General features: G+C 42.6%; 10 protein-coding genes across 10 annotated transcripts; 4 read left to right on the top strand and 6 right to left on the bottom strand.

The window, feature by feature from the left end:
- Nucleotides 1-642: 642 nt before the first annotated feature.
- On the bottom strand, nucleotides 643-2,181 carry EAF02_000746 (uncharacterized protein; the record flags this gene model as incomplete). Its single annotated transcript, XM_038896794.1, has 1 exon — nucleotides 643-2,181. One exon carries the CDS (start codon nucleotides 2,179-2,181, stop codon nucleotides 643-645), a length of 1,539 nt encoding a protein of 512 aa, XP_038763653.1.
- A 904-nt stretch (nucleotides 2,182-3,085) lies between these two features.
- Nucleotides 3,086-3,815, bottom strand: EAF02_000745 (uncharacterized protein; the record flags this gene model as incomplete). Its single annotated transcript, XM_038896793.1, has 2 exons — nucleotides 3,086-3,525; nucleotides 3,611-3,815. 2 exons carry the CDS (start codon nucleotides 3,813-3,815, stop codon nucleotides 3,086-3,088), a joined length of 645 nt encoding a protein of 214 aa, XP_038763652.1.
- Nucleotides 3,816-4,385: 570 nt separating this feature from the next.
- On the top strand, nucleotides 4,386-6,802 carry EAF02_000744 (uncharacterized protein; the record flags this gene model as incomplete). The annotated part of the gene is made up of 2 exons (XM_038896792.1): nucleotides 4,386-4,705; nucleotides 5,065-6,802. The coding sequence occupies 2 exons, from the start codon at nucleotides 4,386-4,388 to the stop codon at nucleotides 6,800-6,802; spliced, it is 2,058 nt and encodes a 685-aa protein (XP_038763651.1).
- Nucleotides 6,803-7,478: 676 nt separating this feature from the next.
- EAF02_000743 (uncharacterized protein) lies at nucleotides 7,479-8,649 on the bottom strand (the record flags this gene model as incomplete). The annotated part of the gene is made up of 4 exons (XM_038896791.1): nucleotides 7,479-7,519; nucleotides 7,581-7,851; nucleotides 7,909-8,276; nucleotides 8,346-8,649. 4 exons carry the CDS (start codon nucleotides 8,647-8,649, stop codon nucleotides 7,479-7,481), a joined length of 984 nt encoding a protein of 327 aa, XP_038763650.1.
- A 744-nt stretch (nucleotides 8,650-9,393) lies between these two features.
- On the bottom strand, nucleotides 9,394-10,400 carry EAF02_000742 (uncharacterized protein; the record flags this gene model as incomplete). The annotated part of the gene is made up of 3 exons (XM_038896790.1): nucleotides 9,394-9,566; nucleotides 9,637-10,323; nucleotides 10,370-10,400. The coding sequence occupies 3 exons, from the start codon at nucleotides 10,398-10,400 to the stop codon at nucleotides 9,394-9,396; spliced, it is 891 nt and encodes a 296-aa protein (XP_038763649.1).
- A 728-nt stretch (nucleotides 10,401-11,128) lies between these two features.
- EAF02_000741 (uncharacterized protein) lies at nucleotides 11,129-11,953 on the top strand (the record flags this gene model as incomplete). The annotated part of the gene is made up of 1 exon (XM_038896789.1): nucleotides 11,129-11,953. The coding sequence occupies one exon, from the start codon at nucleotides 11,129-11,131 to the stop codon at nucleotides 11,951-11,953; it is 825 nt and encodes a 274-aa protein (XP_038763648.1).
- A 4,630-nt stretch (nucleotides 11,954-16,583) lies between these two features.
- On the bottom strand, nucleotides 16,584-19,814 carry EAF02_000740 (uncharacterized protein). The gene is made up of 6 exons (XM_038896788.1): nucleotides 18,337-19,814; nucleotides 18,185-18,248; nucleotides 17,907-18,121; nucleotides 17,524-17,850; nucleotides 17,079-17,471; nucleotides 16,584-17,009 (listed from the first exon to the last, which is right to left on the bottom strand). Exons 1-6 carry the CDS (start codon nucleotides 18,444-18,446, stop codon nucleotides 16,928-16,930), a joined length of 1,191 nt encoding a protein of 396 aa, XP_038763647.1. The 5' UTR covers nucleotides 18,447-19,814; the 3' UTR covers nucleotides 16,584-16,927.
- Nucleotides 19,815-19,987: 173 nt separating this feature from the next.
- On the bottom strand, nucleotides 19,988-20,625 carry EAF02_000739 (uncharacterized protein; the record flags this gene model as incomplete). The annotated part of the gene is made up of 2 exons (XM_038896787.1): nucleotides 19,988-20,092; nucleotides 20,323-20,625. 2 exons carry the CDS (start codon nucleotides 20,623-20,625, stop codon nucleotides 19,988-19,990), a joined length of 408 nt encoding a protein of 135 aa, XP_038763646.1.
- A 447-nt stretch (nucleotides 20,626-21,072) lies between these two features.
- On the top strand, nucleotides 21,073-22,616 carry EAF02_000738 (uncharacterized protein; the record flags this gene model as incomplete). Its single annotated transcript, XM_038896786.1, has 2 exons — nucleotides 21,073-21,614; nucleotides 21,665-22,616. 2 exons carry the CDS (start codon nucleotides 21,073-21,075, stop codon nucleotides 22,614-22,616), a joined length of 1,494 nt encoding a protein of 497 aa, XP_038763645.1.
- A 659-nt stretch (nucleotides 22,617-23,275) lies between these two features.
- EAF02_000737 (uncharacterized protein) lies at nucleotides 23,276-23,569 on the top strand (the record flags this gene model as incomplete). Its single annotated transcript, XM_038896785.1, has 2 exons — nucleotides 23,276-23,306; nucleotides 23,358-23,569. The coding sequence occupies 2 exons, from the start codon at nucleotides 23,276-23,278 to the stop codon at nucleotides 23,567-23,569; spliced, it is 243 nt and encodes an 80-aa protein (XP_038763644.1).
- Between the last annotated feature and the right edge of the window lie 286 nt (nucleotides 23,570-23,855).

Here is a 23,855-nt window from a genome sequence, read left to right as displayed (position 1 = left end):
AATGTGGTGACTTTTGTGTCGAGAGTAGTGTGCTCATACAGTCATTCCATGACCTTTTCTTCTTCAAGAGAGTCATTATTGTCGATTAAAATCGAATCGAGTTGGGGATCTTTCAGGACTCATTGTGATATCTCCAAACGAAGTCATATTCCACTCTCCGAAAAGAGTCATATCTGCGCCGAAAAGCAGTATTCACCACACTGAAGCATCTCGCTGAATGAGAATCAGTAGTCGCCGTTATGTCATAGTCGCCATTATGACATAACACGCTAGATCTTGAAACTTGGTTCCAGAACTAATTCCACATTTGCGCACCGTATCGAAATGCAAAAATACAAGACGGTGATAGGAAGTGTAGATGAGAAGTAGATAGACCTGAATCTTGAGAGGTAAAGATTGTGTTATTGGTAGAATGAAAAAAGGAGATGGGAGACTATATGCCAGGAAGGAAATGTTTGGGTATGCATGTAGCTCATGATTAGAGATACAATGTCAAAAATATAGTGATATTTCTAACATTGCACGCCCGCTGGTAGGTTCATATCTACAAAACCAAACGCGAAAATATTGTACACACAAAATACAAAAGTAGAGATGGATAAAAGAACCTCTATCAACATACAAATCTTTCTTCCGCACGATTTATCTACTCGAATTTACCGAGGCGACTACTGGGACAGGCAATTTCTGCACAGGTATTTCCTCATGCCCATCCTCGTCCACATATTCCCACTCCTCATCATCCTCTGTTCTCTGTCCAAAAATCGCCGACAAAATTCTACTCCACAATCCCTTTTTCTCTACCATTGCCAAGACAAGTACGACTGGTAAATGCCAAACACTTGCCCAGAAAAGCTGTTTAGCGCTTCCTTTTTGGCCCTCGTATTTCCAGAACCTGTACGCCTCTCGTACCAACCATACATTTACAGGCATGCTAGCTGCAGCGAATGTCCATTCAGTTACATTCGCATAACAAAGTCCAATGCATAGGGGTATGCATGCGATACTATATCTAAGAGCCACGCGACCGTTCATGGCAGGATTAACCCAACATAACATTCTATACCCGGCACCTTTGTATTCTTCACGAATAGACCAGGACAAAGGCATAAAGTGCGAAAGTTGCCATGCAAACAGCAATCCTGCTAGTAACCAACCTCCTGCACTATCTGGTCCAAGCAGTAAATCCTGCCATTCAGGTGTTGAGGAAGAAGAAAGATGTGAGGAAGTTTGTCCAGCCGCAGCAGTCCATCCCATCAATGGAGGAATACCTCCAACTATTGCACCGACCCAAGTATTGAAGACTGTAACTCTTTTCAATGGCGTATAAATACCAGCATATAGCCCAATATTCAAAGCACCCAAAAACGCAGTGGTGGGATTGACCCCATAATATAACCCCCCCACCCCAACAACTCCACTCGCAATTGCGAAAAGTAAAGCTCCACCAGGCGAAATAAGTTTTCGAACAAGAGGTCTATTTCGTGTTCGTGACATTTGCGCATCGTATTTAGGTTCATAAAGCATATTGAGAGTGTTTGCGGAAGCGGCGCATAGGGCCGTGCCGGTCGTAAGGAAGAGAAGGGTAAGGGGGCTCAAACTGGGTGTTTCAAGAAGCGTCGAGGATAAAAGTGAGGGTACTGGGTATAATGTATAGGCTGAGCATGCGGTAAGAACAACGAGCATAGAAAGGCGGGGTTTGGTGAGTGACAAGAGGACTGATAATAGTCGTTTTATGGAAGATTGTGGAAGTGCGCTCGCGCGGTCGGCATGGATGGTGGAAGCATTCTCAGGAAGGAATTCTTTATCGCCTTGTTGTTCGAGTGATTGTTTATGCCGCCTTCGTCGATGGGGTGGCAGGTTTTCTAATTCTGCAGTGGCCGGTGTCGTAGATCCATTCTCGATGCTTTCTTTTGCCCCGTCTACGTCTTTCCTGCTGAGTGCATCCACAGATGTACTCATACCACCCTTTACTGCATTCCCGAAGATATCTCTATTCGTAAAGAAATAGCCAGTCCCCAATCTTTGCACTATCGTTGTTTTCCTACCATTTGAATTCGAGAAATTCCTCGCAGCTCTTCGGATTCCTCTCAATTCTGTTCGAAGGGAGCATGAAAGGCATACATTTCCCAATCCATTTTGCCGTAAAGCACCAGCAAATATAGGAGACCGGACAATCATTGCGAGGGTGATTGTCGAGCTTCAAAAGCCCTTGATATTGATAAGAGTTGCAATGATGTGAGGATATAAAGTTGCATGATTTCTCGGAAGTTACCGAACAATTTTCGGCATGAAAGTGATCGACCAATTAGATGGTGCTTATTTTAGGTGAGTATTTAGATATGGAGGGTAGATGGACAGATTTCATGCATAGTGAAGAGACCAAAATGCTAGAGTACATTTTATATTAAATCCAAAGTTCTTCAATGGATGTGTTCACCAGATAGTGTTGTGAATTGGTTCCCAGATAGGAATCTGATAATTGTCTGGGTTTCACACCGCCCGGCAGAATAGCTTCAAAAGTATGCCCCGCAATCTGCTTGTGACATGAATTGTGAGAATGGAATTGTTATCTTGCTTGTATTGTAACCCTTAACTATTTATTATTGAAATGCAGTTACTTTTATGTTAGAGATCTCAAGAGCGAGAGGCCACAAAAGTAAGGAAATCTGCTATTATAAGAAGACATGTCGAGGCAGAATCCTGCGTGATAATCTGCCTATGTATTGGTAAAAACAGCTCATAGCTTCTTTCTAGCAATGATTCTTGGTTCGTTCACAGAACCTTGCCTTTCCTTAATAGGCAATCTTCTTTGGTGACATATAATACAATATCTCTGCCTACAGTGGCTAATACAACTTCTAGAATGTCGCTCATTCCTTTTCACCAGCCCTTTCACCAGCCCTTTCATAATTCATTATACTGTACAATATTGGCATGGCCAATGACTTCGTATCTATTTGAAGCTTATAATAGAACAGTCGACGACAGGTTGAAATGTCTACCATGTGGCTGAAATTATGTCGCCACTGTAGACTTGCTTTTAAAGTTCGATCTGAGCCTTGGATTTCCCTCATCCCTCGAATTATACTCCTGCTACACTCACCACATTCCCCCCCAAACTCTTTACAATACCACGTCTGAGTTCTAATCTCTCCTCAATTTCGGAATCAGGCATGCCCTCAGACCTGTAAACCAGTACTGTTCGAATAGTCGCAACGTCCAGATATTTCCTTCCCTGGAATCCCTTCCTGCCAATTTTCTCGAAGTCCCTCTCTGCTTCTTCTGCTATTCTAGACCTCGCCGCCAGAAGGGAAACCGCAGGATTGTTTGCGGTTGGAAATATCGACTGCGAAGGTGTGGAAGCAGAAGGGATAAAATTGTTGCCGGATGTGATGGGATCTTGTGCTGAGGCTCGGTTGAAAGTAGATGAATTGGAGAGAGTAGGTGAAGGTGTAACAGGACCTAATTCACGAAGGCGAGAATTGAGACCAATATCTGGATCGGATGCATCAAAACTTATCGCTATGAAATATTACATTAGCAGGCGGATCCCTAGTCCAAGACTTCCAATTGAAGGGCCAGAAGTCATTGATAGAAGATAACAAACATTGGTTCTTTGTAGATGAGGAGCTTGCCTCTGGATGAACAGTTGGCCCCAGTTTTGCGGAAGGGCTTGGTTGACTTGGTTGTACATTTGTGCGGGGAGATGAAGGCGGCGGAGTTCGAGTTGGGTATTTGCGTGCAGTATTCGAAGCTGATAAAGAGGCTGCTTTCGAAGCTTTTGCTAGATTTTTGGATTGCGAAGCTCCCATATTTCCAGTAGGTCAAATTGTTTAAGGGGATAAAAGTTGGTGGCAACGTTATTGGTGAAAATGAATAGTCGATGGAGCTTGATGATGCACTGATGAGCTTCAATGATTTCTGGGGAAGCTAGCCTATACGTAACCGAAAAAAGCGGCGCAAATTGAGTACCCTTTCAAAGATCTTTTTTAATAGATTATAAATTCATTTCAAAGTAAATATTGAAAATTGGAAAAATTAAACGAAAATTTGAGTCTTTTTTGTAGTGGTACTGAGTATTTTCATTATTTAATATTATATCGAGAAGAGATTTTAATTGTTGAAATTCTTTTGAATGGTGGTCAATTTCCGCCGCTTTTTTCGGTTACGTAGAGCTAGCCTAAACTTCAAGCCTGAATCGCAAGGTTAAGGTTATGATTGGCGGTAAGACTCCTTATCTTCGACGGCAACGAATGCTTTAACAGTGCTTACGCGGCATGAATTATATTTTTATCTTCAAGTGGATTCTTCAAAATGGTTCTTCAAATTCTTTCTTTTCCATCATGTATAGTTCATAGTGGGAATTCATCGATTTTGAAATAATGTTTGTGTTATGTTATGTTTCTGTCTTTAGTTTAACTTTTCTCCATTCTGTTACAGCGTTTGCTGAACCTCAATACCCTCTGTTTCAATTTCTGGAGTCTATCAGATCCCATAGTTCGGAATGGAAATTGAACTTCTCTTCATCAGCACCTCATTATTTCGCATCAGTTTACGGACTTCTTCAACAGTGGCCAAATACATTCTTTCCGAGCGGGCATAGTATTGTTCCGTGTGAAATACCTCCTCTCACAAAAGTGTATCATGGCCGAAGAGATGGTGAATCTCTACCTGAAAGTCCAGAATGGGTTTCTTTCGACATGTGAGTATATTTCAATGTTTTATTTTTTGTTCTTCGGTTAGAAATCTTTCCCCCCTGGATCAATGCCAAATCGGCGTTCCGGTGAGCTTCTCATCTTAATTTGCGAGTGCGGTGTCTGAAAAAACCAATTCAATCAAAAAAAGGAAAAGAAAAAAAGGGTTCGAAGGATGTAACTTGATGAATGGTTTCCGGATTGAATTCAAAAATGCAAGCCTTGTAATGCCAATGAATGGTTCTCCTTCCAGCTAGCTCACTATTCTAGATAGCTTCTGGCTATTACGTTCATGATCACGCGCTCTGTTCTAACCTGGCCAAAGACGAGTGATGCCAGGTTAGACTATTTGCTAATCATGCTTCAGTGAAATGGCCTATGGGATTATGGGTTCTACCAGAAATTCCCATCTTCTTACATTCCAAACTACTCGCACAGCGAAATGCGTTTATTTTGACGGTGAATCTGCTACACTCATGGGCACAGGTCGAATGGATACACAAATGCTCCACATCTACGGCAACGTAACTGGCCCAGATCCTAATGGACACTTTGGACCAGGCTTAGTACAAGAGTATGATAGGGCAAGAGGCCTCTGCTCCTGGGTGCACGAAAGAGGTCTCGGCGGAAGAGGCTGGGGAGTTGAAGGTTTTGTAAGAATGAATGCTGGATTTGAGATGATCTGGTGTGACTTCGAGAGCGAAACACTAAGATTAGTGGAGAATTTGAATGTTACAGCTCCTTTACTTCCCCAAAACACACCAGAAGAAATATATGAAAAGGAAGAAGCGGATCTCACATCCTACCTTCCACTACCATCTATAACGACTCGGTCGCCGCAATCTACACATACAAAGAATCCCACTGAAAATCATCCTGCTATGCCACCAAACTTTAGACGTGATTCTGAGAGAGAACCGTTCCTTCGAAGTCAAGGATGGGGTTGGTTCACAAGCGCTGCTGCTCATTACGGTTCTTCTGGAGAAGGACCAGGGCTTGGCGAAAACAGAGTCAAGCTGCTCACATGTGGAATCCTCAACTACTACTCTCCCAAATTCGAGAGCCAAGCAAAGGCGCGAGGTATAGTAGAAAGGGAAACATTGAATTTAACAATCGAAGGGTTCTGGAAAGCTAATCCGGAGGATGAGGATGCAAGAGTGACTGCGTTGAACGCTTTGATGCGAAGGAGAAGATCCCATACTTTAGACGATATCAGTACAGACGAAGCAGCAATAATGAAAGTGGACTCGGAGAGAGTTCTCAAGAATTTACTCGGTCAATCTTCGAACTGTACTGGTATTGACTGGACAACGATTACCAACGGAATCGTTCAAACCTACGCTTCACCGCTAGCTCAACTTCTTCAATCCCTACAAAGTTATTCTTCAGTTCCGACATCCAACAAAACTGCAGAAAGAAAGTGGATGTCATCCATTCGGGACCAGACTCATTCATTACTTCTCCCTTTCCTCGAATATCCATCGCCCAAAGAAGCCCCTTCAATTTGGAAACGAGACTCCACTCTCTTCCAAACCACTTATTCCCGGTGTCACTACCACCACACACGACTCCTCTCCCCTTCCCTAGGCATCTATCTCTCACTCGAAGAAAATTCCCTCAAATGGGCCGTCGAAGAAACCCAAGCCGGAATCTGCAACATCCTAATCGACATTGGATTTTCCGTCGAAAATATCTGGAACACCACATTCAACCAACCTTCCCCAAACCCAAAAATAACATCCAATCTAGCCCCCCCAAATAAAAAAGAAATTCTCCGCTGGATCTACGGGATACAAGAACTAAAAGCCTGGCTCGGCTGGGCCGGTGAATGGACAAGCTGTGAAAAAAAATGCGCGCCAGATGAAAAATGTTATATTCCCATGTGGCCGATGTTAGGGGGCAATGGACCAATTCGACATCCACCGCCTGGAAATCGATATGGAGATAGACCTGGGCCTGGCGATGGATATAATCGGCCTCCTGGTAGAGGAGAGCATGGGCCCGGTGGATATCGGCCCGGGAGACCTGGATGGGGAATTGACGAGACGGATTTGTGGAAACCGAGATGTGTGGGTGTTGATTATATTATGGGGGGTTTGGGGTAATTGAACGGGTATATAGGGGATGTGGATTGTTCTTATATCTGTTTCTTTTGCTTGGATAAACACTAGATTTTATGGAACATTATTAAGAATAAAGTATGAAGGGTTCAGCAATTCAGAGGCTTAGAGAGTACCAGGTAATATATACATGACATTTCAATACCTACTATCCATATCCTAACATCCATAACTTACCATCCCATATACATCAAACCATACCATCTTCCCACACCTAACTGAACTCCAGCTCAACTTGGCTGTACACCAATCTGCTTACAATTATACAGTGAATCTCTCTTTAAAATATCCATTCCATACCTCGCCCTAAGACTGTCCTATATATTCATTTTTACGTCCAACAATATTGTGATTAGTTGGTACAGTGGTTAGGAAGTGCAACTCGACTTCCAACCAGCTGAGAAGCCCTATGACCAAACTAGCAAAACAGCAAAATAAACAATAGCAAAAAATAGCAAGAAATATGTCTCGAAATCTTCTAGATTCCAAGCTTTAACACACTTTTTTCCTTTTTGTTAGGTGAAGTCTTGATTATTTTGACTGGGAATGAGAACTTGGCACTATTGATATATCATTTGTAGATCGATACAACGCTAAAAGGCTCATCCAGAACTTCCTGCTCCGCGTGCTAATCACAGTATCCTCAAATTTAAAAACACGTTTACCAACTTGAATGTCCGCCATCCATCCTCAAATCCGCGCCTGTAAGAAAACCGGTCAGTAATCTGTCCCCAAATAGATTTAACATCCAAGTGTAACGTACCTGTCATAAAACTACTAGCATCGCTGACCAAAAATACCGCCGCCCCTCTGTATTCTTCCGGGGCACTCAATCTCCCTAACATATTCTGTTTTGGCCAGTCCGTCCTCCTCTCTGGGAATTTCTTAAAAAGTTCCTCCACCATAGCTGTCACTATATATCCTGGAGAAATGGTGTTGACTCGAATACTATGTTCACCCCATTCACTAGCCAGATTTCTGGCGAGTTGTAGAACTGCGGACTTCGATGCGTTGTAGGCGGGGCATATGAGACCCTGAAGATCACTAGTTAGTAGGGATATTAAGTCGAAGAGGGAAAGGGGAAGACAAACTCGATTGGCAACAGTTCCACTCATACTGGCAATAAGCACTATACTTCCCCCGTTACCAAATTTCACCATTTGTTTTGCGACTGCCTGTGCTGTCATAAAAACACCGGTTACGTTAACACTCATCATTAGGTCGACATCCTTAGCCGAGTATTCCAGAGCTGAAGTTTCTTGTTGTATTCCAGCTGCTGCTATCAGGCCATCCATTCTTCCTTCTTTCTGAGCTATCTCCTCAATTATAGAATTTAGACCCTCGACATCTCGTACGTCGATGCGGCGGTATGAAAGCGATGTGCCGAGTTCTTCCTTCGCGCGCTGTGCAATGCGATCGAAATCAGGAGAGGGGCTTTCGAGACGATCAAGGGCGTATACTATGCTATTTTGTCAGATGGAATCATTCAATCTAGATTTGTTCTCGAATTGTAATCGAAATTGCACACCTTTAGCACCGGCCTCTAATAAGGCTTCCGCCTGTACCAATCCTAATCCTCTGCCAGCCCCGGAAACACACACTACTTTATCGACCAAATTAAATTCGGGTAGACGTTTTCTGGTCCCTAGATATGTTGAGGGTTGACCACTCTTGAGTGCTGCGCTTTCGGCGTCTGGCGCAGGAGGTGGTTGACGTGTTTGAGATGGCGGACTGGAGAGATGTGGAACGACAGAGAACGGGCGTGTGAGAGGACGAGGATGGGATCGGAGACATCTGATTGAGATACGTGAAACATTTCGAAGGGTAGACATGACTCCTGCAGCTTTGGGTTTGATTGGTCGTTGAGAAGAGAAGGCCGTGTTAGAAGCTCAATGATATGCAATTGAGAAGAAGCAACAATAATTGAAGACAGAACTGTATGTAAGCCTGTCTTAAACAACGTCTTTTAAACAATTGTAGGAGCTAATGCTTGTTTAGTGAATCACCAAGCATCTCGGGTCCATGAATGGCTGGAAAATCTAGCGATCGATATCACCTCCGCGGGGGAAAGGCCATAACGAAGCCACTTGACTTTGCAGCAGCTGGAGTGGTACAATCATGGTTCTTTGTGGGTTGACGCTCCATGAGCCAATGCTTCTAATCCCAAGCGGGGTAATTAATGACAACAAACTCAACAAATCATCTAGAACTTCAAAAACATAATCACAGGAGGGGCACAAGACGTTAGTGGTCTATTTTAGACGTCCAGAGCTTGAGGTAAATGTGCTTCTCCCGACGGCCCACCTTTTAGTCTTTCTCCGCATTCTTAGCCGGAACGCTGGATTAAGTAATCCGGGAACAAACAATGTGAGATCATGCAAGGGATTGACAAACAATTGACATCGGAATACCTTCCCTAGTTGTGAAGTGCACAGTACGTGCTTTTATTGGCAGATTTCAAACAATGATTCTAGTAACATAGCTCGAGATGCCGAGGCATTGCAACTTTAGCCAATGCTAAGAGTGTGTAATGCCTCAGCCAATGCTAAGAGTGTGTCACTACATAGGTGTTTTGTCTAGAACAACATTCTCTCCTTCAACTTGTCGTGTTCCACGATATCTTGTTCTTTGCTCAGAAACTCTGGAATATCCCAGGTGCAATTTATGTACCTGCCAGCTAACCATTCTCTTCTCTCTTGAGATAAAAAGCACATCGAATCACCCGCAACTTCTGGATCATCTCTCAAGACTATTTTCAGAAATTAGCAATCAACCTTCGATCATTTAGCACTTTATTTAGCTATGGAAATACCATGTACCTTTGTGAAGATATGCCGGTAACTTCTTAGCCATGTCTGTATTGACGGCACCAGGATGTACACAATATGCCAGTAATCCTTGTTCTGCATACTCTGTCATTGTGAATTCTGTCAATCTCAACAATGCGAACTTCGAGGTTTGATATCCGCTAGCTCCAGGTCGCAATGAATTTGCTCCAGTACTGGCTACATTGATAATTGTCTTGAGTCCACCCTTTAGCATCAGGGGAAGGAACCCACGAGTCATCCAATATACCCCACGTATGTTGACTTCAAATGTCTGCCACCAGTCATCATGGTCTGAGTCAATTATTGATTGACTGGCTGCTAGATATCCCGCATTGTTGATCAAGATATCCAATCTTCCAAAAGTCTTCTCAACCTCCTGGACTGCGTCTTTAACACTCTGGTGATTGAGTAAGTCAAGCTTAATCAATAAGACTTTTGGTGAAGCCTTTCCTGCCGCTTTTGCTGCCTCTTGAATTTCTGTCTCGAGTGAGGAGAGATCCGATCTTGCACCGATAGCAATCCCTTCAGCCCCAGCTTTTGCAAATGATATAGCTGTAGCTCTGCCAACACCTTTCGAAGCGCCTGTTATGAAAACTATGTGTTTGCTATGGTCGGACTTCGTCGCGGAGTCGATTGCGGGGTACGTGGTGTTGTGCAGAGTGGCTGTAAAGTTTTGGCCTACTTTATGTTAGTTAAGGATTCGAAACTGGATGGTGAGTCTTACCATTTGGAAGAGGGACGGGTGGATACGACATTTCGATCTTGGGTCTTGATATCCGCGATACAAATCACAACGAGGGGAATGAGATACGAAAGAGAAGGAGGGAACGAAATGCAATACTTAGTCAGAGATACTTATAAATGGGAAAACCTTGTAGAGTGCCGACAGCATGCAGAATGACCAATATTAATTCCGCATCGCTCCGATGCAACCAGGTCATCCGTACTCACATTATTGATTAATCAATGGCTGCTGGGAATTATGGTACAGACAACCACGATAAGGTTAATGATTACATAAGCAATCCACTCTGTTACCAAACCACACCACATTCGATGTTAACACATCGCAACAGCCTACATAACATAGTAAAGTTAGAGAATACAACAGTACTAACACACATTAGATGTTTGAGATTACTTCGCAAGTGCAGTCATCCTCTTGATACAAGTTCACGTGCATATCTAATTATCATTTACATTCAGCCACCTATTTCACCAATGCTTTCTACATCATTTATGCTTAGCTTTTCTGATATCGTTACTTGTATTGCTGAAATATATGTCATGAAAGTAAATTCTTTCTCAGGATCGCTTAAAGTTGAGCGACTCCCAAAGCGTACAATCTTCTCTTAAAATTCGGTTATCATCGATCGCAAAGTGCTTTGTTCTCAGGACCATCTCTGTAGAACCACTACCCGTGAGCGAACTGCGAGCTGGAAAAATCGGCAACTCGATCAAAACTTGAATCACATCGCTCAAGATGGCAAACCTAATGAAAACCTATGAAGAGAAGAAAAAACAGCTAGGTCTTGTACACAAGGCTATATGGGGCCCTCAGTGGGATCGTAGAGCCAATGCAAACCCTCAATGGAGGTGGATGTCTAAACAATGGCAAAGAGAAGGTCGTGAACCACGAACGGAAGTGGGACATTTCGACTTTTATCCATACCCACAGAAGTGGCAAGACTATGTTGACGCAGTGAAGCAAAAGCCTAATATTCTACCATCCTTTCAGGAAGACAATAACAGTACCGTTTATTCTGATGTGATAGATTGGGGTTTTGGAAAGCAAATCCGTCAAACCAACAGTCCTTTTCCTGTATTCAACATAGGGATTAATCCGCAACATCAAGGTTGGTTTATTCCCACACACAGTTCTCTAGACGCCAAGTATCGGTTTCCGGGGAGACGAAACGTGGCGGGCCCTCATCAAAATGAGGAGTCCACAGGCGTATTATTAGGAGTCTTCGTGGGCTTTCGTAGAGTCAGAAGGGATAAGTGGAATCCATGGTGGTGGGAATTTGTGTACGCGAGATTAGATAAGAGAGATCGGGCCCTCCTACATGCTTATGACTATAACTACCTTGGCATGCCTTTTTCAGCTGTGAAAAAAGGTAAAGGCACGTCTTGGAAGTGTAGGACAAATGACATTATATGGGTGGAGGCTCTTGAACCTATGACTATGGAGGAGAGGACAGAGTGGATAGGGGATCAAGTCAGGCGGCCAGCTGCTACTTATCACAATCATTGCGCAGATTTTAACGAGCTGAGATGTGCATTTAATCTTCCTCCATTCTATTTTTAAGGCACGGGTAAGATATTGGAAGGAATCTATTTTTCTGGGGAACATTTATCAATGATTTTCAGTCAAGGGATGCCTCTTTCGCTTGATCAGACAGCCTGATCAGAATCATGCCAATCATGCTTCGTAGGCAGAAAAAATGGAACTCAAGGTCACGGAGCACTGTGACAATGATACAAAAGCATTTTACTCTTCAATCTTATACATTGTCTATGAAACAGACGAATCTTTTTTCCTTCTGTCGGGTAGAGTCATGAATGAGATCCAAGACGTAAGATTCAAGATAAAGATAAACCCGAAAGGTATCAACGAATACTTTGGTTATTCGAAATATAAGCGATAGGCCATTAATCGCGGAAGGATGAGACACTTTAGTGCACCTTTTTTACGTTCTCACTATGAGCTACATAGAAAGTATTTAGTTCGGTACCTCTCTATCATCAGTTTTAACTATCAGCCTTCAAGGTTAGAGACGAGCACGTTGCCGTATATTGTACTCTCTTTAATTTTACACAAATTCATCCAAACATGAAAATTGGAAAATCACCTAAATGGGACAGCGTGCATGTGCTGACTATGTATGATGCAAGTTGAAACGCACCAAGACAGCCGCATCGACCTGTTCATCCGGAAGACCTTAGTGCCACGCTGTCAAATAGAGGGCATGCATATATCTTTTGATCTTTCTCTTGACCATGTTAGAATTGCTACAACAGCAACGGGGATAACTTGAGCTCCTTTGAGGCTTGTTTGCGGCAAGAGCACCCACGACTACGCAACTAAGTAATGTGCTCAGTCAAGCTGTGAAAGAGGTTCAAAATAGGCGTGGGGGTGCTGTAGAGGTAGCATTGAGTGTTGATGACATGTGCGATTTTAAAACGCATGGAGAATGACCTCATCTCATACTAAAAAGCAGATTCTTCCGATAGCAACTCAACCCGTTAACATAGCAAATATAAAGAAGTTCACACGGCATATCTGCTATAGGCGGGCGCTTCTAATAACTATTCAAGAGAATGACAGACAGTGAGTTTTTGTAAAATGTGAAGAATGAAAAATGTAAGCAAGCTCTAGCGAAAGCTTAATAGTCCTGAAAATAGTTCCTAGATGATGACATGCACTTTAAGATTCTGTGCTACATCTCTTGGAATACTGGAGTTTGGGGGTCTTTGAGCAGAGCATTATACTCAGAGCATTATACTACAGTTGGCACTCGAACTTGGCTATTTAGAAACCATCCATCTCTATATCTTGTAATTTAGCTGGTTATTTTCTGAAGTGAATCTTACTGGCAGAGTGATTATGTCTAGCGTAGCGAAAAAAAAGTTTTATGCAGCAAAACAATAGCAAGCTCGTTCCTATTTCCATAGAATAGATGCCATAAGAATCACACAAATACACAAAATCCAATATCAATCTTCTGGAGATCGTATCCACCCAGGGATCCAAAAATTATACCAAACCTATCCAAAAATCAGAACGAGCAAAAACAGTATAGTAGGTGTGATAGCTCGAGTTAACCAGCTATCAAGCCTACTATTGAGAGATTATTGATATTCTGGAACTATATACCCCTTGACCATTTCTGTTTTAGATATTGCCCCACTTCTAAGATATTTTCGTGGGAGAGAGATTTATGCTATTGTTTCTGCATCTTGACTTGTGTCTATCTGCTTATGAGCCTCTTGTCTTGGGTATATCTTTTCGGGACTGTTTGTGATTAATTTCAACTCATTGTTACTGTCTATGAAGTTTAGGTTTTTAAAGAAATTCTGGGTCACTGCATAAGAATAAAATGTCATAAAATGGCCTCAATGACTCGACTGTCTTGGAGTGATGGAGGGGTCTAGATGACAGATATCACTAGCACGAACTTCTAAGCTCTGCTGTCTAAAGCATTGCTTTGATGTGAGTATTTAATGTTAGACAGGGTATGTTAGAGTTCTTATTCTCAAGTCATGTTGGTCAAAAGTGTCCAAGAATCAACCAAATTTACAGACAAATGTCCTGACCATTTATTATGAATATATAGAATCTAATCTGTGAGAGACTTTTGTAAAGCATTCAAATTGGAGCAGCTACATGAGCATGAAGAAGTCTTCATCAACTATTTGGATGAATACAAAAAAAACTGAAGACATAGATACCAACCAGGTAGGTAGATATTGAGATGTCTCTTACTTCAGCATCACAAGTACATAGGTATCTCCTCATAATTCACTTTCTCCCAACAAAAAGCTTGATAGGGCTTTTCATCCGATCATGTTAAATTAAAAATCTTGATCTCTGGATTTGAAAGTCTTCCCGAACCCGAAGGCCGAGCTCTAGCCTTGTTTGCCATTACCTACTTATATGTTGGATAAGGAACGATATATTTCAAGAAGCACACAATAAAATCGAAGAGAAACTAAAAGTCAAACTTGCATTATATCTCAATGAATTTTTACACAAAGATTAGATTCTTACCATCAAAGTTTCCTCTTCCTTCCAGTCCTTCAACATCTGCTCTTCTTCATTACCAGGTCCAAGTTTGCTGTCACCCGCAACAAACTTGGAATAGAAACTCCAACTCCAACTATCAAGCCTACTATACAAGTCTTCATGACTTCATCAACATGATACTCCTCAACATTATGGTCACAGATCCTCTCAGAGGCACCTCATTGAATCACGTCGATTCAATCGACCAGCATCAAAACGATCGACGCAATTCACAGGGAATGACATATCATTCTTCAATCTCGGCATTTTGGAATGGCAAACAGCTATCAAGCCTACTATACAAGTTTCCATTGCTCCTGTGCTGGAATTTCCTGGATCGCTCTAGGAAATCGTATGTACATCTTTCGTCCATAATGCATCATTACGCACAAACTGATTTCCGAATACAGCTTCAGCTATCAAGCCTACTATACTTCCGTTACGAGTTTAAGAGCTGCTCAACTCTGGTGCTTGATCTGGTGCAAATCGGACCAAGCACCAGAGTTGAGCGTTCATCTCAAGGTGCTTCGCCGTCTCGAAGACCGCATGCAGAGGAGACGGCGTCAAAACGAAATCAAGTTCACACACTGGGGGCGCGCTGACTGATGGCGAGCAAGATTGGGATGCTTTCAAAAAGATGATGTGGTGGGACTCGTTGTTTTGGTATGGATTTCTTTTCTGCTACTGTGATACTGTACGCTTTCAATAACTAACTTCGTGCTTTACTAGGAAATACTCTAGGAGCACCTATAAATTGAAGATTGTTGGTTTAACAGCTCGATTTCACTTCGAAACTCAGATAACGCCGTTCGAGATGGATAATAAGTGCAGGTTAAGCATTATTTATATCATACACAGGAATTTGTGGAGACTTGGATGTACACAAGACTTCAGAGGAGGATTATATATAGAGTTTCTCATCGCAATCAAAATCAAAACACTCTCAAAAACCCCACATTAATCTTTTCCAATCTCTCTGCAAACGTTACTAAATTGTGATCACACCTAAGAGCCTGTGATGTAAGCACGAAGCAGCCAGCAAATGTCACGTACCGAAATTTAGCACAGAGTCTCCATACAAAATTAAGCGAGATTTCATCATCATGCTGCACCTAGCTTGTAATCTTACCTCCCTACCTAGCCCTAACAAATTTCCCAATCTCCCTTTCAAATTGAAATCTTCCACCAGGAAAGAACCTTCATGGTATAGCAAATAAGTTTTGTTTCGACTACTTCCGCACAGTATCGTGAATCAGGATAGCTAACCGTGTGCTCCTATTTCCTTTCAGCAGGGATATTTCTAAACCACTACAAGACTGTATGAGATCTCCTGAGAAGCGCTCCCGATACCATTAATACCAAAAGCTCTACCGCGCACAAGAAAGCAAAAAGTGCACACATCTGCAAAGACTTCTACTTATCTTACAATGAGTCTAGTAAACAGACAGCGCCTTGTACCCTAAAAACAGCAGATACAAACCCCAATCTCGCAGACACAAAATCATCAACTCTCAATTACATGCCTGGACGTATATTGCGATTATTCTGACTACTTCAAAAGATTCCAGTTATTTTATGAGAATAGGAAAAAGCAGATTATCAGATACAAGAGTGTTAGACGTGATGGAAGCTGTATCGATATCTACGACTTTGAAATCTTGTATTCACTTCATGATGATTAATCCACATGCATTAATCTATACAGTATACACATATGGATCCGTCTAATTTCCGAGACCCATGGAGATCATCTCATACCAGATGAGCCTCGGGATGAACTCGAGTGAATAATATGTATAACATTTGAAGAAATTCGCAGGTGCATTATTCGCTCATATATAGGTAGACGCTGCGCTGCTGAAAAGATAGTCTGTACGATTAAATAGATACCTAAGTATCCATCTTGACTTCCGTAAATTACCTATTCTTGGCACACTTACCCCGCCACGTCAGCCTTGCATAGATGATCGAATCCCGCAAATGCATAAGCAGCATAACCGATATGTGCAGTCATCAGTACCAGAGATCTGGATTATCACTGGCATCCGCATTATACCCTGTGTTTGCAGCTATCCTAGCAAGGCGGGTTCTGCTGCAATGCTCAGTTCTAGGGGTCATCACATTCACAGCATGTTGCAAAGATGGGAGTATAGAGAGTTTTCTAGAATACTATATTATACATGGGAATTCCCACCATATTTGAGCATTTGCGCGCGCGACTCGTGAACTAAAGTTACAAAGTACAGGAGAGTCAATGGAAAATCCTTGTAGAGAAAACAGGTGATTCGAAAGCATCAACTATAGAAGTAAAGTAATTGAACCACCATCCGTTTCTAACTCCTCTTCTAATCATCACCGTGTATCATCTTTTATCAGAACTCGTAAAATCATCAAACATCATAACGCGTACCAAGCGGTCAGTTCTATCATAGCCCAGTTCGAAAAGTTCAAGTCGAGTTAGTTATAGAGTGACGTAGGTAAGAATGAGAAGATTGCTTAAGCAATTTTCTCGTTCTCTCTGTAAGCCAGAGTTGGCGATATTGCATCCTCGTCACCCTTTTCCATTGTCATCATAGAGCTGAAGATAAGAGTTAGCATTGGTCAAGAGAGCGGAAATGCAAAAATGGATAAGAACGTGAGTACATACACAAGATCTCCACGAGAGTTAGCAAGAGCAGTTTGGTCACTCGAAGAGTTCAAAGGTTCTCCCGAGCGGCCAGAAGCACGGTTGGTAAAACGTGAGCGGGTAGCAACAGAGAGAAATTCCCCAAGTGCCTTGCGACGAGCAATGAGTTGATCCATCCAGTCTTTTGGCTTTGGGCTACCATTCTCAGTGTAGTTTGAAGGATTTTGCATACGAGCAATCATCTCTGGGTGCATCTCAATCTCTGCCTTTTGATTATCGAAAGAGCGAGCCTTGAAGATCTTTTGAACAATCTGCCAGCAGCAAATGAGATTCCCGACCCAGATAGCAACTGAAGATTCGCGAATGTACCAAAGTTGATAAGTTGTTGTCAAAGGGCTAGAGAAGTTGTAATATCTGATGAACGGGTTAGTATTCAATCAAAACCTGAAATTTGGGGATAACCTACTTATTCAAGATGGCTGCAAGAATTGTGAAGACAGCGAGAGAAAAGACGCCCATCAAGATAGCTTTGCGCATAGGTGGAAGACGTGCAATATAAAACATCCAGAGTGGAATGAGGATCAAACCAAAATCTGAACTGATGTTGAAAGCCATTTGAACGATGGAATAATGCTGGTATGTCGCACATTGTTCATCTTGAACCGGAACTGCCCAGTATTGTTTGAATGGACGACAGACACCAACGTAGTAGACGAACATGATTACGACGTAGCCAATAGCAATGTAACCCATGAGGATCTTGAGTGCCATTTGCAAATTTGGAAGGTTGCGACTTGGAAGGAGTCAGCTTTGAAAGTGTGCTGAAGATAGAACAAATGATGAACTTACCAAAGACGCCACAAGAAGAGCCAAATGCAAACCTTGACGCACCAGGTGGAAGCAAGCATACATTGTTCAAGCGGAATGACAATGATAGAGCCATGAATGCGCGAAGCCACGTCGTCAGGGTCAGCCATGATTGAAGCCAGCTGCTCTGGAGGGAACAGATTGGTTTCATAACGAGCAGAAACGTTAATCAAAATTAAGAGCACTGTGTAGAAGCACTGCAAGTCTGTTAGATGTGAACTGTAACAAAGCGCAACATACGAATGATTAACGCCACTTACCATTGTGACACACATGAGCCAATCTTCAAATCTCATCTTGGCCATGACCCAGGTAGCATTGAGACTACAATAAACAACCACGTCAGTTAAATCATTACAACAACACTGAAATCTCTGAAACTGCTTCGAGAAGGGTAGAATATTGTACTTACATGCGGAAACCAAACAAGATGAAAGAAGGAATCACAAAACCAATGGTATTATGGAGGAGCTCAGAATTTGATGGAGAGACATCCCCACGGGGAACGATCAAAGGAGCCATCTTGACTCTCAGGTCCTGATAACTTGTGTTCTTTGGTGATTATTTGTTATGGTTATACACTGACTGAATTGGGGAAAGAAAAAGGTTGGTTGTTGTTTTGGATAGAAAGAAGTTTTTGAAAAGAAAACTTCTTTAATGGAAAGGTCACAACTCGGAGATGGAAGTGAAAAGAATTTGAAGTTGAAGTTGAAAGATAACCAATTGAATGTGAATGCGAATGTGAATATGTAAATTTGTAGATTGTGCCCCTCTTGGTGAATATCTCTCTTCCTCCTGTCCCAAAATTGACGCTAGTACCAACTTTAAATTTGACACTCCGGCTCCTTATGAAGTCGGCTGAGGGGAGGGGAAACACCAACATTCAAAAAAGATAAGAAGAGAAGAGAAATAGAGATGAAAGGTTCGTGAGAAGAGACAAATATCATCTGAAGAAGAAGTTTCTAAAACCCACAAGATGAAATTTGGCGTCTCACAACCTTATCCGATCTTGTCCTACTTTTTGATATATCGAATCTTCAGCGCTTGGCTCTCTGGATTGGCAAGCAAGCAATCAAGCAAGCACATACAATCTCGGACTCGAGACCTAAAGCTGCAAGCTGCCATCTTACTTCAACGTTGAGCAACAGACAATCTTAATGATGTTGTTATGCAGCCCTACTCTCCAGTTTAAGCTACCCCTCCCGTTCTGAAAGTTCTTAGAGTTCTCCGTTAAGTTACCATACCATTGCTGACCGGTTCAACGATTTTCTTTCTAGGATTGGCGCCACAAATTGAGATGCGGATCGTACCCTTTTCGACTTCACAGAATCTAACTCTTGATCATTGAACGGGAAATTGCATATTTTGCAAGGTTGCTATCCATGAATCATACGTTGAAGCTTGGCACGGCCGTGGAACATATCAAGACCAGTTCTGCAATGTTGCAGTAGTTGTGTAAGAAGAATATGCAACTACCCGCAATAAGTAAATTCTTTGGTTATTGTAGCGAGAGTCGTTGCTGACACACAAAAGGCTTTGTTGTCATCTTTAACAAGAGCGATTCTGCAAGGCAAGGGCATACTATCTAGATGCACCAAAGTTACGTACCTTTACATGATTTTTTACATGACCAAGTAAGCCTCTGGGTTCGCATTGCAGCGATCTACGAGACACAAGAGGATCCGATTGAGCGGAAGGCAGAGTTTGACAACGATCAAAATCTGGAGAGCTGGTAAAGTTTGTACTCTCTGGCACTACATGACTACGATACAGTAGCGCTGCTCTGGATCGCCGACCAAAGTACGGGATACCGATTATCCGAGACTAACATCCGGATTGCTCCTACGTTTGTCAAATTTGCACAGATAGGTATAAGGAAACACGTTAAGAACATTAAGAAACGTTTGGCATGCCAAAGTTTAGGGTCAGATTCTTGACTAGATTCTATGACCTTGGGAAGAAATATTTGGGAAGTTCACTGACAGCCGTCTAGCAATATTTATAACTCTAGCGCCATGCTCAATTCATCAATACCAGTTTTTTCATTCCTTCCTTTAATTGTATTATGCCACAGGGGTAATGTATGCCCTCAAGGCTGTCGTGGCATCACCGTCATGAGCCTTCAACAAGTCCGTGACCTTGATCTTTGTCAATTCGAGTTCCTCAACCTGCAGTAGAAATTTGATTAGCCTCGAGCACTAGGATCAAGTATCAAATTATAGCTACGAGGCAGCATTGATGAGGGGATAGGATAGGCAGAGTGTGATCAGTATAAGCAAATCAGACCGCAGTACTTAAGAGTTGGGGTGGCTAAGAACAAAGACTTTATCTTGGATAAAGAGGATTTAACTCAAATAAATGCTCAATAGCTGAGTTCTGCATATTAGAGTTAACATACCAATAAATTGACATCGGCCGCTTCAACCTTCACTATCTTCTTCACAACCTTTTTCTCGTCTCCCTTCTTTGCAAGCTTTCCATTCGTGGCGCTAGTGCCTGCCAACCTTTCCATAGCTTTCCTCACAGCCTCTTGATCTACCTCTTTCATCGCGGACGAGTCATCTTCGCGAGGGGCATCGAGAGAGGAGAGAGCAGCAGCAGCTTTACGATCTTCTGCCGACTTGGCCTTTTGAGGGATTTCATCATCTACATCGCCAGTAGTTGCACCTTCAACTAACGTAGGAGGTTGGGATTCGGACATTTTGATAACAGATAGATTCGCTGGTGGATGTTAATTGTTGTTTGAACTTTGCACAAGGGAGACAAGACTGTCAGAGTGACGTCTAAAAGGATCCAAGCACAATCATTGATTTAAGTTTAGGATTGGGGCTGCAAATCCCACACCTGTAGGGCTGATACTGGTTGACAGGCTTATATCGGAAAACTTGTTCCCCGACGGTAGCCTGATATAGCCTAATGCTCTGAGGAGGGGCTGAGGGGTACCCAACCACAAGCTCGGGCCAAGTGAAATAACCTTAAAGCCACACACTTTAATTTTTATTATTTGAACCCCTCCGCAAAACCATCACATCATTTCTCCAACGTTTTTTTTTTGTTATTTAGATCTAACTGGTTGTTGCATCACAGCTTAGAATAGCTTCATAATTTCCAATCTAGGAATATCATCATAGGACCCGATTCCTTCAAAATGCCAACCTTTGGTCCTGGAGCAGAATTGGGAATTGGTTATGATGGATCCCAAATGGCCAGACCCATTGACTCACATCACCAGGTTGAGCCATGGTCGCCAAGTTCTTGGACTACAAGACCGATCAAACAAGATGCAATATATGAAGACCGCAAGAATGTAGAGAAGTCATTATCGAAACTTCAACGTCTTCCTCCCATTGTTACTCCCACGGAAATCATTCAGCTCAAAGCAAGTTTACGGGATGTAGCTCTTGGCAAAGCATTTCTACTTCAAGGTGGTGATTGTGCTGAGCTATTCGACTACTGTGAGGAGAACGCTATTGAATCAAAGATAAAGCTCTTGCTTCAAATGAGTTTGGTTCTTGTCTGGGGAGCCAACAAGAAGGTAGTCAGAATTGCTAGAATGGCTGGGCAATATGCGAAGCCGAGATCAAGCCCCACGGAGATGGTAGATGGCAAGGAGACCCCATCTTTCAGAGGAGATATCTTGAATGGTTACGAAATTGATGAGAGAAACTTAGATCCACAGAGACTTGTTAGGTAAGCAGATACCTGTGGGGCTATCACGGTACTCGACTGACTCCCAGCAGTGCATACTTTCACTCCGCAGCTACTCTCAACTTCATTCGAGCATCTCTTTCATCTGGTATTGCAGACCTGCATAGCCCAATGAACTGGGGTCTTGGCCATGTTCGGGACCCAGGCTTGCAAGAGCAATACTCGAAAATTGTAGATTCTATCAGTGAGAGTTTACGTTTCATGCGTACCATTGGTGCAGATACAGCGGATCAACTTCGAGGGGTTGAGCTCTATACTAGTCACGAAGGTCTTCTACTTGAATATGAACAGAGCCTCACTCGACTTCTCAAAGACCCATCTCAAAACTTACAAGCCGGTGCAAACGCCGAAAAGAATGTCGATCCTACTAAGGATGGAAAGGCGTACTTCAATACATCAGCACACTTTCTTTGGATTGGTGACCGGACAAGACAAGTGGATGGGGCACATATTGAGTACTTTCGTGGTATAGCCAATCCTATCGGCGTCAAAGTAGGCCCTACAACTTCTTCCTCGGATCTTTTGGAGCTTCTTCGAAAACTCAACCCAACAGTAGAAGTTGGTAAAATAACACTCATCACTCGTTACGGGGCATCAAAAGTTCGCACACTTCTTCCCAAACATATTCGAACAGTTGAAGATAGCGAATATGCCCGAAGCGTCGTCTGGCAATGTGATCCAATGCACGGAAACACAAGATCCACTTCGACCGGCATCAAAACGAGACAATTCACAGATATCTTCTCCGAACTTCAAGAGACTTTGGCAGTCCACCAAGAAGAAGGAAGCTACCTTGGAGGTGTTCACCTTGAATTGACCGGTGATGCTGTGACAGAATGTACTGGCGGTAGCGAGGAGCTTGCCGAGGAGGATTTATCTTTGAACTACACCAGCTTTTGCGATCCAAGACTGAACGAAAAACAAGCACTAGAAATGGCCTTCTTAATTGCAGGTCATTTTCGTGAGGGACCGGCCAAAAATTAGATAAATGAATATCTAGTACACATGATTATCGTCTGCGCTGGAACGCTGAAATTACTGGTGACTGCATATCTTCTTTTCTTGTTTCCGATTTCTATCTCACCACTCATAGGATCTATGGATGCGAGCTTCCTGATTCTCCATATTCTCACTAAAGAATGCACGTTCGTGCTTCAGAATTTCCTGCCTCTTAATCCATGTCTATGGTGCCTAATCAATTTCAATCATTCACTGCACATCATCCTCAACATCATCATTGTCCGCGCCGACATTGCAGCTGTAAGTGCTGCTTCAAATGTTGTTATCGAGGCGGAACTGCTATCTGAAGTCTGCCAAGACGAAAGTATACTATCAATTGCCCGACTCCTGATATCGTAGCAGATCTTTCTTAGAAAGTCGCAGAATAATATCAGATGCTATCCGAAACAACCCCCCCCCCCAACGGGAGGTCCACTCTCTAGGGATACCAATCATGGTGGATCCACTGCGCGAGTGTGATAATGAGTTCCTTAAAGATATCGGATCCAATCATGTCCTAAGCCCAAGTGAAATAGTCCTATTCCAATGTTGTAAGAAATTTTCATGTAGTTAAAGTTGTTAAACATCAGACGTACCATATGCGCTACGCCTTCCAACAACATCAGTCCTACAAAAGGGTGACAATGATTGAGCACGGTGTTGTTAGCACTCCTGGTATGCAAATCATTCTCAGCGAAACATCATGTCTAATTGGTTTATTTTTAGTTGATACTGTCGTCAGTGTGTCGGCAGAGAGAATGGGCGCGCGCGGTACAATAAGCGGCCCAGAACTTCTGGAGATTTGTTCCGACATACTATCGTACACCTCATTGCAGAATTCTGCAATAGGTGAACCCCAAATTGCCATTCCTGGAGAATTACTAGGACGCTCTCATTGTTTTGATCAGAGTCCTGGAATTTCATGCTCGGATAGGTAGTCGTAGATGCATCTACTATACACAAGCGTTAAGCTCCTATGCAAAGAGTCTCAAGTTAGCTACTTTCACCCTTTCAAGTCTGGGCAAATCAACTTACTGCTTTTACGCTTATAGCCAGGATCCAATGTTCTGTCATGCGATGGAGAGGGATTTTGATGAGGGGCGCATTTTGTAGAAGCATTTGTCTTGGATGGGTTAACTCACCAACCTTATGAAATGATTTGAGAAATTTCCTCAAAGAGATGCTGGAATTGAAAAAGGATGTTTTATTCTTCCAAAAAGTTCA

This window comes from Botrytis sinoallii (genome assembly GCF_014898435.1).
Source record: "Botrytis sinoallii strain Bc 23 chromosome Unknown BSIN_001, whole genome shotgun sequence".
NCBI lineage: Eukaryota > Fungi > Ascomycota > Leotiomycetes > Helotiales > Sclerotiniaceae > Botrytis > Botrytis sinoallii.
Note: the sequence above shows the minus strand (reverse complement) of the source record. Positions and strands in the feature narration are given on the sequence as shown.